General features: G+C 40.5%; 2 protein-coding genes across 11 annotated transcripts in view; one reads left to right on the top strand and one right to left on the bottom strand.

The window, feature by feature from the left end:
- NEK6 (NIMA related kinase 6) overlaps positions 1–13,644 on the top strand; it is a 984,684-nt gene that overhangs the window by 372,274 nt on the left and 598,766 nt on the right. The window lies entirely within an intron of this gene.
- DENND1A (DENN domain containing 1A) overlaps positions 1–13,644 on the bottom strand; it is a 547,088-nt gene that overhangs the window by 367,943 nt on the left and 165,501 nt on the right. For all 10 annotated transcript variants that reach the window (XM_050760580.1, XM_050760581.1, XM_050760572.1 and 7 more), the window contains one exon: positions 6,839–6,958. In XM_050760580.1, coding sequence (XP_050616537.1) covers positions 6,839–6,958 — 120 coding nt within the window. The remainder of the gene's footprint in view (positions 1–6,838; positions 6,959–13,644) is intronic.

Genomic DNA, 13,644 nt, shown 5'->3' with positions numbered 1-13,644 from the left:
TTTCTCCCAGAGGGGCCCTGGCTTTGATGCCCAACTGCCCTCAAACATCAGGCTGTGCATTTTTGTATAGCAGGGTACCCTCGGGCGAGACAACCATAAATAGCTTAAAACAAGAAAAGGAGATTCCATCTGTTTCTGGAATATTTCAGCAGCACCTGCTTTCAAGGTAAAAATCTGGGAGCTGTCCCCACAGCCTTCCTCCTGACTCCCTCCCCCACCTCTCAAACACTTATTTTAAACTAAAGCAGCTAACACACAATTCAAAAGGGCTTCTGCCACCGCACCTGCCTGAGGAAACAGAGTCCTTTGATTTTATTCCTGAACTGTCTGTGTTGCTTAAAAACACTGGAACAGTCAGCAAGGGAAGCCAAAGTTCTTAAAACCAGACTCTTTTATTACTTCTAGCTTCTTTTTTGTTCCGTGGAAACGGAGCTTTTCTGTGTTTCAAGTGAAAATGAATGTAACACAGCTAAGAATGGATGCAATGGTCATTCCAGTCATGAGATCAGAAAGTGCCCCAGAAGGAAGAAGGTTCTCACTGAACAACACTCAGGTTTAGACTCAAGTCTACAGGCCAAGTAGCATGGAAGGAAGGACGATCACTATCCTTGTTTTTAAAAGAAAACAAAACAAAACCCCTGCAGTTGAGGTTTGAAAAATCCAGTCTAAATCTGGGTGCTACCTCCAAAGTGACATGCAACATCCCCTCAAACAATAACCAGAAAAACCCAAGCACATTTCACATTCCAAAAAATTACTTTCGCATTGGTCTACAAACATCAGCATCCCTAATGTCTACTTGAAACCAGCTGACAGCATTCCATTTGCTACCAGATAAATCTAAAATCCTGAGCACACCCCTCACAATTGGGCCCCAGACTTCCATGGCATCATCTCTTGCTATTGCTCTCTCTCATTGCATTCTCAGCATCCTTTCATCTTCCTATACCTTTCATTCCTTGGGGCCTTTGCGTATCAGTTCTCACTGCCTAGAGAGCTGTTCTCCCATCTTCCTCCAGGCAAGCCCCCACTCATTCTGCAAGACTCAGTTTAACTGGAACCCATCAGTAACACTTTCTCTTATTCTCAAGTTAGAGATGGGCACTGTCTAATCTGTGACTCTGAAGAACCTTACACATAAATATATTTTCTTAAAACAACACTGATCACATTATATTTTAATTACTTGTTTACATTTTCCCATCCCAAAGATTGAGCAGTTCCTAAAAGAGTGAGGGTAGCAGAAGTGCAGTGGGAGGTGGATATCAAAATCAGAGGTGGTCCGTGAATAGTGTACCTAGAAACATATTAGATTTTATATTTGGTAAATGACAAGAAGTACTTACTTTTTTTTTTTTTTTTTTCATTTTGTACTACCAAGTTCAGAAAGTTCAGCTCATCAAAATCTTGGATGAGTGTGATATCTGAAGAGTTTGCAAATGGAGACCTGGGGCTAGATCTCTGTGTTTATGTTAAGGGGCCTTGAGATAAGTGAAGGCCAGAGACCAAGTGTTATGTATTGCCCATTCCGGGTATATACTAGGTACTCAGATACTTTTTAATTGAATAAAAATTTAAAAAGTTAAACTAAAAAAATTTAGACAGCATCTTGAGGAAAAAAGTTTTTTCTTCCCAAAATGTATAATAAAAATAGAGTTTTATTTGGGTGTAAGGACAGTTACAGCTTTCTTAAGAGCTTCAATAAGATCCCAATGGAAGGAGGAGAAAACTGTAGGGCAAATATTTGTGTAGTTCCTTTATAAAAGACAAAAGGTATTTAATTATTGTATGACATATCTCCCCATAACCCTCAAACACAAATTTAAAGCTTTGAACTCTTGTGTTCCTTCTGTTGATCCAGAATCAGAAGTTGGCTAGAAATAGCATCTTTCATTACAGTTTTGGCCTTGATGGAGTATGTGCCATTGGGGCAAATCAAATATCAAATGTCAAAACAAAATTTCAATTCTAGGTCACTTTGTTTTATAATATTGAAAGATTTCAGAGATAAATGCATATATTGCATCAGACTTAGATGGTGCAATCTGAAAATGCTAAAATGCTCTCACATCCCTGTGTTTATGGAGAGTAACTAATCCATAATGACTGTTCTCCTAGCTGGTGTTTTTAATTTAGTATCAACTCCCATCCAGGAACTCATTAAATAATGTGGCAAATCTCAAGGAGGAGTAAAATTCTTCAGTGACAGGAACTAGTCAACTATGGGAGGAAATAATGCATTTGATTTATAGTGGCATTTGTGTTAATGGGACTTGTTTGGTACAACTAGGTTTCTGCCAAGGTTAGCTGGTATAAAGAGTTCAAACCAATGTTTTTAATGTTTTTTAATAAACATGGGCTTATTTCCCCATTCATTCCTTCATAAAACAAGTACTAGCTAAGTCCTTGTCCTTGAGGAGTTCCCAGACTAGCTGAGAGTGTCAGCTATGAGCCAGAATATTCTTCAATAAACTTTGGATGTATTTATGGGGGAGAAAAAAACATAAAAATTCCCAGCCTTCATGGAGCTCATGCCCTAGTGGGGAGGAACAGAAAATAAAAAGGAACTTAATAAGTAGGTTATGTTGCATAAAGGGTGTCTAAAAATCTTTCATTGTGAAATTAAGTTTAAATTTTAAAATACAGATGGCTTAACCTTTCATGGACAAAATGCCTGTCACTCAATATTGAACCTCCATTGTGAGATTAAAAGGTGCATCTCTTATAACTAGCATGAAATGAGTTTGGTAATGTGAACCACACTTCTTCCAACAACTATTTCATATTTCCTCTCTGAATTTATGTCCCATGACACTTGTCCTCTCATTCAAAGTCTTTGGTGCCCTGCCCTCCCATTCTTGATGCATTTCCCCTTCTCTGATCACAATGCACACAATATCTTGGTTAAGCATTACACTAAGTGCTGGAGATACATAGTTAATTAAGATCCAGCCTTTACCCCTAAAGAGTTGACCTTCCAATAGGAGGAAAATAAAGGAGGACCAAGGTTATAAGTGTGTAACTGAAGAATGCAAAGCACACTGGGTGTGCCAGAGAGGAAATGATTACCTCTACATGGGGAAGGCTACTCTGTTGAAGTGCCTAGGCTGAGTCTGGGAGGATGGGTAAACATGTGAAAGTAGAGACTGAGTAGTTCATATGGGCCAGGAAGCATAGTAGTTTGGGAGATCAGGCAGGGAGGAAGTGAAGCTAAATCCTGGAACCACAGGGGCTATGTGTGCACAGACGCCATAACAGAGAGCTACATTCCTTAAGACAAGAAATAGAAAGCAAAAGTAGAGGTGGTTTATGAGCACACTTGAGCCATAGCCCTGGGCACACTGTGAAGGGTGATTGGACCTCAAGGCACAGGTTAACTAAAGAGAAAGTATCTAAAGAAAGCAAGGAGACTGAGCAGCAGAAGAGGACAATGCAACAATGTAACCTAGACCCAAACTGAGCCCTCATTCTCTTGGCAGACTTCTCCACTCCCCAATGGATATACCGCCAACCAGTCATCCAGTTTTAACAGTAAACCCTTCCATTTACATGCTAGATTCTGCTTAGCAATGTTCCCAAACCCAACACAGGGAAAGTGTCAGTGGGTGTGCTCTTTATTTCCACACAAGCTGGAAAAGATAGCTTCTCTGCCCTCATATTAGATACTCATAAAGTTCATGTTCCAGAATTCATCTAGGACTCTTGTATTTTTAGCCACAGTCACTATCCTCTGGCACTAGAAAAGCAACAGTAAGAAGACACTATGCCTTGGGATCATTCTGTGTATTAGATACAGCACGCTGTATTGTGATCATCCATCTCCCCAGCTAGTCTGGGAACTCCTCAAGGACAGGGACTAGCTAATAGTAGGCATTCAATTAAGAACTGACACACAAATGAATGAATTAACCCACCGAATTTTTCTCCATAGTTCTAACCTATTATAACAGACTTTAAAAACACATCAATTGCTGCTGACAGCACAAAGACTATTCAACAGGCTTCTCACAAATATGAAATCCGTGATCCTACCTGTATAGGCACACAAAGTCACACATCAGAATCAGAGACAAGCAAATTTAAGCGTAAATTTTTAAATAAATACTTATCTATTATCAAGATTTGCTGAGTGATAGTGCCAGTTTAGAGTATACATACACATACACACACATAGCTTGGAAAGAAACATTGTAACCCAAACATATTATGGGGAAAAACCTTTTTGCAAAACTCTAAGAACTCAGTTTAAGCCTCACCACCTCCAAACAAATACATAGTTGACCTTGGACAAGGCAGGCTTGAGCTGCTCAGGTCCAGTTATACATAGATTTTTTTTTTTTTTTTTTTTTTTTTTTTTGAGACAGGGTCTCGCTCTGTCGGCCAGGGTAGAATGAAGTGGCATGATCTCAGCTTGCTGCAACCTCCACCTCCTGGGTTCAAGTGATTCTCGCGCTTCAGCCTCCCAAGTAATTGGGATTACAGGCACCCCCCACACCACTCCAGCTAATTTTTGTATTTTTTTTTTTTTTTTTTTTTTTGAGACGGGGTTTCACCATGTTGGCCAGGCTGGTCTTGAACTCCTGACCTCAGGTGATCTGCCTGCCTCAGCCTCCCAAACTGCTAGGATTACAGGAGTGAACCCACGTGTCTGGCCAATATGTGGATTTTTTAAAAGTAAAAGTCACACCTTCCTCTCCTGCCTCCCTTCCACCTCTTCCACCTCTGCTACATCTGAGACAGCAAGACCAACTCCTCCTCTTCTTCCTCAGCGTGAAGATGATGAGGATGAAGGCCTTTAGGATGATCCACTTCCACTTAATGAACAGCACATATATTTTCTCTTCCTTGTGATTTTCTTAATAACTTTTCCCTTCCTTAATTATTGTAAGAATACAGTAATTTATATAAAATATGATATATGCAACATACAAATATGTGTTAGTCAACTGTTTATGTTACAGGTAAGGCTTCCAGCAAACAGTAGGCTATGGATTAGTAAAGTTTTTGTGGGGTTTTCTTTTTGTTTTGCTTTGTTTTGTTTTTGAGATGGGATTTCGCTCTTGTCGCCCAGGCTGGAGTGCAGTGGCACAATCTTGGCTCACTGCAACCTCCACCTCCTGGGTTCAAGCAATTCTCCTGCCTCAGCCTCCCAAGTAGCTGGGATTACAGGCATGCCACGCCACCACGCCTGGCTAATTTTTGTATTTTTAGTTAGAGACGGGTGTCTCCATGTTGCTCAGGCTGGTCTCAAACCCCTGACAACCAGACTCAAACTCTTGACCCACCTTGGCCTCCCAAAGTGCTAGGATTACAGGCGTGAGCCACCGCACCTGGCCATAGTTGAGTTTTTGAGGAGTCAAAGTTATATGCGGATTTTCAACTGTGTGGGGGTACCAGTACCCTTAAACCCACATTGTTCAAGGGCCAACTGTATAAATATGCAGTGGCCTGGCCAGGGCTGAAATATAACAGACAAAACAGACAAAACTGAAAGAGAAATTTTTCTTTAAAAAGAAAAAGATCACACTGTTAAATCCAAATGTAAATAATCATTTACATCAAAGTCTAATACTCCGGGCAGGTAATTCTTGGGCCTGGGCTACTGAGGCGTGCTTGAGAACAACAGAACACACAGAATCTCCCAAAGCAGCCTGCTTGCTAAAGCCTCTCTGGCAGTCATCCTCTCGTGCCCAGGTTACAAATGCTATCCTTGGTGCAGAAGACAGTCGACTTCACTGATTAAAAGTACTAATGATACTAAGATTTGTATAGAGAAATGCAAATGTATAGCAGTCCAGATTGACAGTTAGTGAGCATGGGAACTTCCAAAGTCAGTCCCTCCTCCCCTGTGGTGTGAGAGTATGTGGGTTTGGGGGACAGGAGTCGGTGGGGGAGTCTTTCCTTGATGAGAAGAAGAAAGTGCAGAGGACTAGTGCCGCAGAGAGCTACCCTTTCTGGAATCCATAGAGGGTCTGGCCTTTTATCCCCAGGCCCAGGCCCAACTCAAGCCTGGGGGCCCGGGTTTTGTCATGGGCACCTCCAGCTGCCGTGCCCTGACTGCTCCACACGAGCAGAGAGAGACAGGAGGCAGGCCCCTCTGACACCTACTTAACTGAGGCAGATGGAGAGGGGAGCATGGGGGATGCCTTTACTTCCCCCTCAGGAGGCGCCCAGCAGGAGTCCACAGAGCCAGCAGCTCCAAAATCGGATTTCCACACATCCTCCCACCCCAGAGCATGGCTTACCCCTCTGGCAGAAGGAAACAGAGCCTTAAGCAAGTGTGGCTCTGGTGTATGAGGGGCTTTTAGAAGACCTGAAGAAGCCTTCTTACACGATTCTGCACTTTTTTCAAATCTCTGGAGAAGTAGCCAAAATGGGACACAGTTCTTCATTCACTGACCCAAAGGGGGCAAGGGTGTTACTTTAAGGCGGACACAGTCTGTGTCTGCAAGATGTCCTGAGCCACAGACACATACTTTATTAATAATCTTACATACACAAAATGTCCAAGAGAAAGTCTAACAGGCTAATTTCTGACAGTTCCAGATAACAGCAGAAGGCACTGAAGCCACACTGACTTTCTGGCTTCCACAAACTACTCAGAAGAGATGGTCCCCTTTCCCACCCAAGGGATGTGATACAAATAAATAAATACAATTATCTGCAGAACTTACAGTGCAAGAACAACACTGTGAAGTCCTTCTCCCCAAATGCAGTGACTTGTGGGAAACAGATAGGAAAATGAAATGAACAGCTGGAAGATTTAATTACAGAAGAGTAACGCAGAAGCTGACATTGCTTCAGAGAATGAGCCAACAGCCCAAGCCTTCTCCCTTACCTTAAGATACAGAAGCAGCTCTTCGCTCCTGAAGATAAGCGGCAGAACCCGAATCTCTGTTTGCTGTCAATGTCAGTGAGCACGAACGTGAAGTTCTGGCCAACTTGACTAACTGTGAGGCTGCAGCAAAGGCAGAACAAAGGGGAAAATGAATGTGCAGTAAGTTTCTTGATAAAGTATCTAATCACAATGAGTCGTTGAACTTATAACATTTCCTCTCTCAGTGGAACTCTTAAAATTTACACACTTCAAGGGAACAGACTGTAAGCTAGTTAAAAAAAAAAAAAAAAAAAAAAAAGACAGACAGCTGGCAGCCCATTCTAGTGACCACCTCAGAAATCAAATAATCAGAGCTATCATACCTTCTCCTTATTGAGTTCGGTCTCTGAGGCAGCTCTGTTAGTCAGTGCATCAATCCCGAAAGGTGCCCTCTATTAACCTCATTTTGCTGATGAAGAAATAGTCTAGAGAGGCATTGCCTAAGGTCAGCTGATCAGTGGCAAAAAGCTGGATTTTAACCCTCGCTCTGATTCCACAGGCCACTCTACCAGCTTGCTGCTAACAATCCTCACCTGAGAACTTCCCTAGTTCAGATAATAAGAGTGCTTGCCAGAGCAGAAGGTAAATGTTACTATGTGCCAGCCACAAAGTTAGACATCATATATGCGTAGACCATCTCCCTGACTCTCATGACAACCACAAAATTTAGAGGATGTTCCCATTTTACAGAAAAGGAAACTAAGGACCAGAATAGGTGGTAACTGAATCATATTCACACAGCTACAAAGGGTAGGAGCTGAAATTCAAACTGTTAAGAGGGCATGCTTAGGTGTTACTTTCCTAAATTCCTATATCTTTCATAATTTCTGAATTTATGAGAAACATATTTCCTATTTTAGAGGACAGAAATAACCAAAATGTCTAGCATTGCATGGTGCTTTCTAAGAAATGGAAACAACATTTTAAAGAAACACATTTAAAGAAAAAAGCTAAAAATGTATCAATACAAAAATTTTAAAACCACACATAAGCGCAACATTCAAACATCTATTTTTAAAAAGTTTAAAAACATAATACTAATCAGATTACAGAAACTCTGTTTTGTTTTGAGATGGAGTCTCGCTCTGTTGCCAGGCTGGAGTGCAGTGGTGTGATCTCGGCTCACTGCAACCTCTGCCTCGCGGATTCACACAATTCTCCTGCCTCAGCCTGCTGAGTAGCTGGGACTACAGGCGCCCGCCTCCATGCCCGGCTAATTTTTAGTATTTTTAGTAGAGACGGGGGTTTCACCATGTTAGCCAGGCTGGTCTCGATCTCCTGACCTCATGATCCACCTGCCTCAGCCTCCCAAAGTGCTGGGATTACAGGCATGAGCCACCGCGCCCAGCCACACTCTTTTTTTAAAATTGTAAAATGTCTAAAAATCCAGTTTTTAAAATCAGTTTACCAGTTAGCTTGGATTTCATTCCATTTTAAAAATCTAAACATCCCACTTCCGTCATAGTTATGGCGGCTAACTACATAGTTATGGCACCTCCCTGCCCAGCTGTTGCTGCTAGAGCTTGTAGACAAAAGAATTCACATTGTGGTGAAGAGCAATAAAGAAATTGTGGATACTCTTCTAGGACTTGATGACTTTGTCAGTATGGACTGGAAGAGGTCACTGAGTTTGAAATCACACCAGAGGGAAGAAGTATTATTGTTGTTGTTATTATTATTATTATTATTACTTTGAGACACAGTCTTGTTCTGTCACCCAGGCTGGGGTACAGTGGCACAATATTGGCTCACTGCAACCTCTGCCTCCCAGGTTCAAGTGATTGTCATGTCTCAGCCTCCTGAGTAGCTGGGATTTCAAGTGTGCACCAACACACCCAACTAATTTTTGTATTTTTAGTAGAGAAAAGGTTTTGCTGTCTTGGCCAGGCTGGTCTCATACTCCTGGCCTCAAGTGATCCGCTCGCCTCAGCCTCCCAAAGTGCTGGGATTACAGGCATGAGCCACCACACCTGGCCAGGAAGAAGTATAATTAAATCAGAGCAGATTTTGCTAAGTGGAAATAATATAATAATGCTGGTTCCTGTCAGAGAAGAACCTGAAGAGTGAATGGGTTACCCTACCTTATGCTAGATTCAGTTTTGTCTTATAACGGCAACAAAATAGAATGTGCTTTTTACCTTTAAATGTTTAGATCCCATAAAGCTAAATTTCGCATTAAAGGGAAATGCTTTGAAGATGTATATCCATTTTTGTAAGTAATGGTAATTACCTCAGAAAAAGAAGAGTTTTTTCTCTGAAGATTAAAATAAAGGTATTTTTGGTTAAAAAATCCAAATTCTAATACCTGAATTTATATTAACATAATATGCTAGAATTCAACACTGAGTTATTCAAAGGAACTCATCAACTCATATTGTATTTTACAAAGCATATTCAAATTGGTAAAATAGTCAAATCTATGCTATAAGCTATTAATTACTTTATAAATTATCAGAAGAAATGTAAAAATAATGGTTTACCACCAAGCTTTTTCCAAAGGCAGAATTCTTATTGAGTCTTTGGGTATGATATGAATTAAGTTTTCAAAGATAGGGTAGACTTTCTAAAACTCCCTTATACAGCCACATAAATAATTAAAATTAAAGAATTTTCAAGGTATTCCAATACAAAGGCCAATGGACTCTGCCTGATCATATTTAAGGAGACAACTCCATCCCTTAGAGAGTGGTTAGAGAGTACAAGAAAATAATTCAGAAAGAAAAAGTGTTCCACTCTCCTTATTTAACTAGGAAGGTGAACAAAAACAAGGTGGCAATTTAAAAGCAACGTGGTCATAAAGCAGGTGTAAGTAATGCTATCCCTCCACCTTCCACAGCCAGGAGAAGAAACACATTTCTATAAAAGTTATAGGGCCGTCAAGGGGACACCAAACGCTACCTTCTTATGGCTGTTATGTTTTATCTATAAAGCTTGGATACTGTGTTACTATGGTGATTTAATACTATGTTTTAAAGGGGGATTATATGATTAATTTTAACAAGGTTGAGAACTGAAGATGTGTGAGAAACAGCATTCTAGCTCACATAATTAAAGTGATTGGGGAGAAAAGTGGGCCTCAATGGGGAAGGGGAAATCCTGTTTTATTAAAATATTTAAAGCAACAGGTCTGGACGATTCTAAGTTACAAATAAGGTTTGCTTTCAAGAAACACTACTACGTGATCATACAAAACCTGAGTGTTCAGTGTTTTAACTCAGGTTTTGATTTCACTTCTAGAATGTTTAAAATGAATACTCTCTAAGTATCATCCTAGAAAAGAAGGGTATTGATAGGACTGGATGAAAAGAAAACACCCAGGATTCTCCAGGAAAAAGACAGAGACTGAGCACACCTGACTTGTGAATTGTGTGTCATTAATTTCCTACTCTCTTTCTGCTCCTATTAAAAATGCTGGAAATGTGTTTAGTTACCCCACAGGCTCAGAGAAAGAATCATTACTCATTTACCTGGTACAAATCCCAACCTAATCACTGACTAAAGTTAGCAAGTTACTTAAAACCTTTAAGCACCTGAGTTTCTTCACCTGGAAGAACAATGCGACACTACCATCCAACCCAAAGGATGTTTTGAGAATAAATGGAAATGAATTTAGTATAAAGTCCAGTCCAGAGTAGGAACAATTAAAAAGAGGGATGCAAGCTGTTGCCAACTGTGAAAACTAAAACTCACATTAAAAACTAGGGTTAGAATCTTCCTGATTCAGCTTTATAATACCTGTGAATAGAGGAAGAAGTCTGCTTTCTCTCTCTCTCGTCTGTTGCATATTTTTCAGGAAAGAGTAGTCCTCTGGGTGACCAAGTGACTGATGCTTGCATTACAGTGAAAAAGATTCTTTTGGGGTGCCACAAGCTTACTTATTCCCAATTGATTCACTTTTTCAATTCGTGGTGAAGTAGAAGTCAACAAAAGCCTAAAACCAGTAGGCTCTAAAAGATTGTTTCCTTGGACAATTTCCAATAAACTAAAGGTCTGGCAAGGGAAGTCAAACAGGGTAACTTAAAGGGTTCTGAATCTCCAAGGAATTTATCATTCTCTCTCTCCTACTTGCTGGGGTAGTCTATGGGAGTGTTCACTATTTCTCCATACAAATGACCTTGGGGAAAGGGTCTGCTTCCTTAAAGTCTGCAGTTTTGTGTTTACCTCAGCATCCACAATTTCCACAGGAATCAGAGATTTCAGGATGATAAAAGCTAGGAGAAACCGTCTCACCCAATTGTCATGTTTCACAGATAGGAAAACTGTTATTTAGGGTTTACTTTCATTTTGTTTTCCAAGGTAATCAGGACTAAGACAAAAATCCAAGCCAACTTCTGGTTCAAAGTCCTTTCCATTCTGCCACGCTGCACTAAACACAATGAAAATCCTCCCTGGGAAGCTTTCAACTTGGTTTAAGGAACTAAGGTATGCGAGGAATTCAGATAGTTGTCTTAACAAAAAACCATATTTTTCACTAAGCCAGGGAGACCACATTTGAAAATCTCCAGAAATGAACCCAGGAGACCAGGGCCAAGACCAGCCTTAGCTATGCTTCTTGTAGCTTCCCGTGCCTAGGTGAATATGGAAAAACAAGTGAGGAAAGCAATGACTATTCAAGCCACAGACCTAAATCTTCATGCTGCCTTTTAAATGCCTATCCGCCATTCAGAGCCTCTCCAGTAGCATTTTCCTTAATCTTGAAGTTGTTTACAGGGCCAGTGCATGAATGTTATGAAGCATGGGGATGGACAGTTTGATTCTAGTCTCCCAGTGAGAAACAAACTTTTACATGTGAGCTTCACTTTAAGTTTCATTATCCATTTTGCAAATTGAGCTACAACTACACTGGGCACTGTAACGAGTGCTGGATATACAACACTGAACAATATAGACAGGACCCCTTGCCTATGTAGGCTTTCTGTCTAGTTAGAGAGAAATAATAAACAAGTATACCACAAAACATACAGCTTGTAATAGCAATATTACAAAATCAAAGAAGGAACAAAGATAGAAGAAAATGGAAGGGAAGGAAAGGCCCTACTGAGATAATGTGGTCAGAGGTAGCTTCTCAGGGATGGCAACAATATTGACCAAAGGATGAAATGGAGCAGCCACTCAAGAAACAGGGCACTGGGTTGTTTCAGGCAGAGAAAAGAGCTAGGCAGAGATTCTGGGGTCTGGAAAGAGCTAGTTATGATCAAGGAACCAAAAGGACAGGAGTCCTGCTAAAGCACAGGAGATAAACGGGGAAGTGGCATCACACAAAGTTGCTAGATAAAGCAAGCTCCAGATCACGCAGAGAGTCCCACAGGTCATGGTAAAGAATTCGGATTTTTTTTTTTTTTTTTTTTTTTTTTTGGCAGTCGGGGGAGGTAATAGAATGCCATTGAATGATTTTGATCAAGAGAAAAAATTCTGGTTTATAGCTTCAAATATTTGATCGGACATACACAGAGAGCAGTTTGGAAGAAGGTCTAAGTAGGAGTGGAGAAAATAATCTGGAAGCGATTGCAGTAGTCCAGGTGAGACTGGATGGTGGCTTAACTCATGTAGGGAGAGTAGAGATGGAGAGGGATGGATAGTTTAAGCTATAGTTAGCAGATATGAATGACAGGCTTGCAGATGGACTGGGAATTGGGGAGCAAAAAGGCAGAATATTACCATTTGAAGATAGGAAAGACTAACAAGTTTGGGGGAAGATCCAAGAGTTCCATTTGGGATATGTTAAGTCTGAGAAGCCTGTAAAACATCTAAATAGAAATGTCAAGTACAGAGTTGAACACACTAGTTAGGAAATCAGAGGAAACGTTTGGATTGAAGCTATAAATTTGGAAGTCATCTACACACAGATGGTATTTAACACCATGGTAAAGACTGGGATCACTTAGGGAGGGAGTTCAGAGAAACAAAAGAGGATCCAGGACTAATTTATAGGAACACCAATTTAGAAGATGGGTGGAGAAGAGACCAAAGAAAGGAGAATAGCCAGGCAGAACAAACGAGGGAGTGGTCAACTGTATCAAAGATGAAAAGAGGAAAAAACAATGTCTACTGAATTAAGCAATATGGAGATTTTAGATGACCTTGATAAAAACAGCTCTAGTTGAATGACAGAAGCAGAAGACAAGCTGAAGAAGGCTGAGGGATAAGTTGAAGTGTGTAGATAACTCGTTCAAAAAATAGAGAATCAGAAAGCTACTGAGTGGTGGTTATTATTTTTAGGATGAATACCAGAACTTGTTTTTAAGCTGTTGGAAATGATTCAGCAGAGATTTATGATGCAGGACAGAAGAGAAAACATTAAGGCCTGGACCTTACATCAGAATCCCAGACATGTTACTCAGCAGTTACGTGGGCATAGACAAGTTACTGTATTTCTCTGATCTCATTTGTAAATCATCAGAATAATCACCATCACTTTGCAGAGTGGTTTCAGATTAGAGATAATGTATATAAGATAACTAGCATATAGTAGGTACATGACAAAAATGATCATTACTACAGTCATGCAATTATAAAATTCAAGAGATGGAACTGAAGCATTTTGTCCCCCTCTAGTTATTATAGCTTACTGACAATTATCTGTTGTCCATGGAGGGGCACCTAACAGTCACTTCTCCTTTCCTTCAGTGCGTATGAGGCATGGGGCAGGAAAGAAGCTTCATCAAACTACCACATCTCCCAGCCTTTAGTTCCATGAGCCTCAAAGCTTCCTTCTACAAACATACCTTATATCTGCCTAGGCCTCAAGTTTCTCACCTTCTCTGCTG

Source organism: Macaca thibetana, chromosome 15, assembly GCF_024542745.1.
Source record: "Macaca thibetana thibetana isolate TM-01 chromosome 15, ASM2454274v1, whole genome shotgun sequence".
NCBI lineage: Eukaryota > Metazoa > Chordata > Mammalia > Primates > Cercopithecidae > Macaca > Macaca thibetana.
The sequence above is the reverse complement of the archived record's forward strand: the minus strand, read 5'-3'. Positions and strand labels throughout refer to the sequence as shown.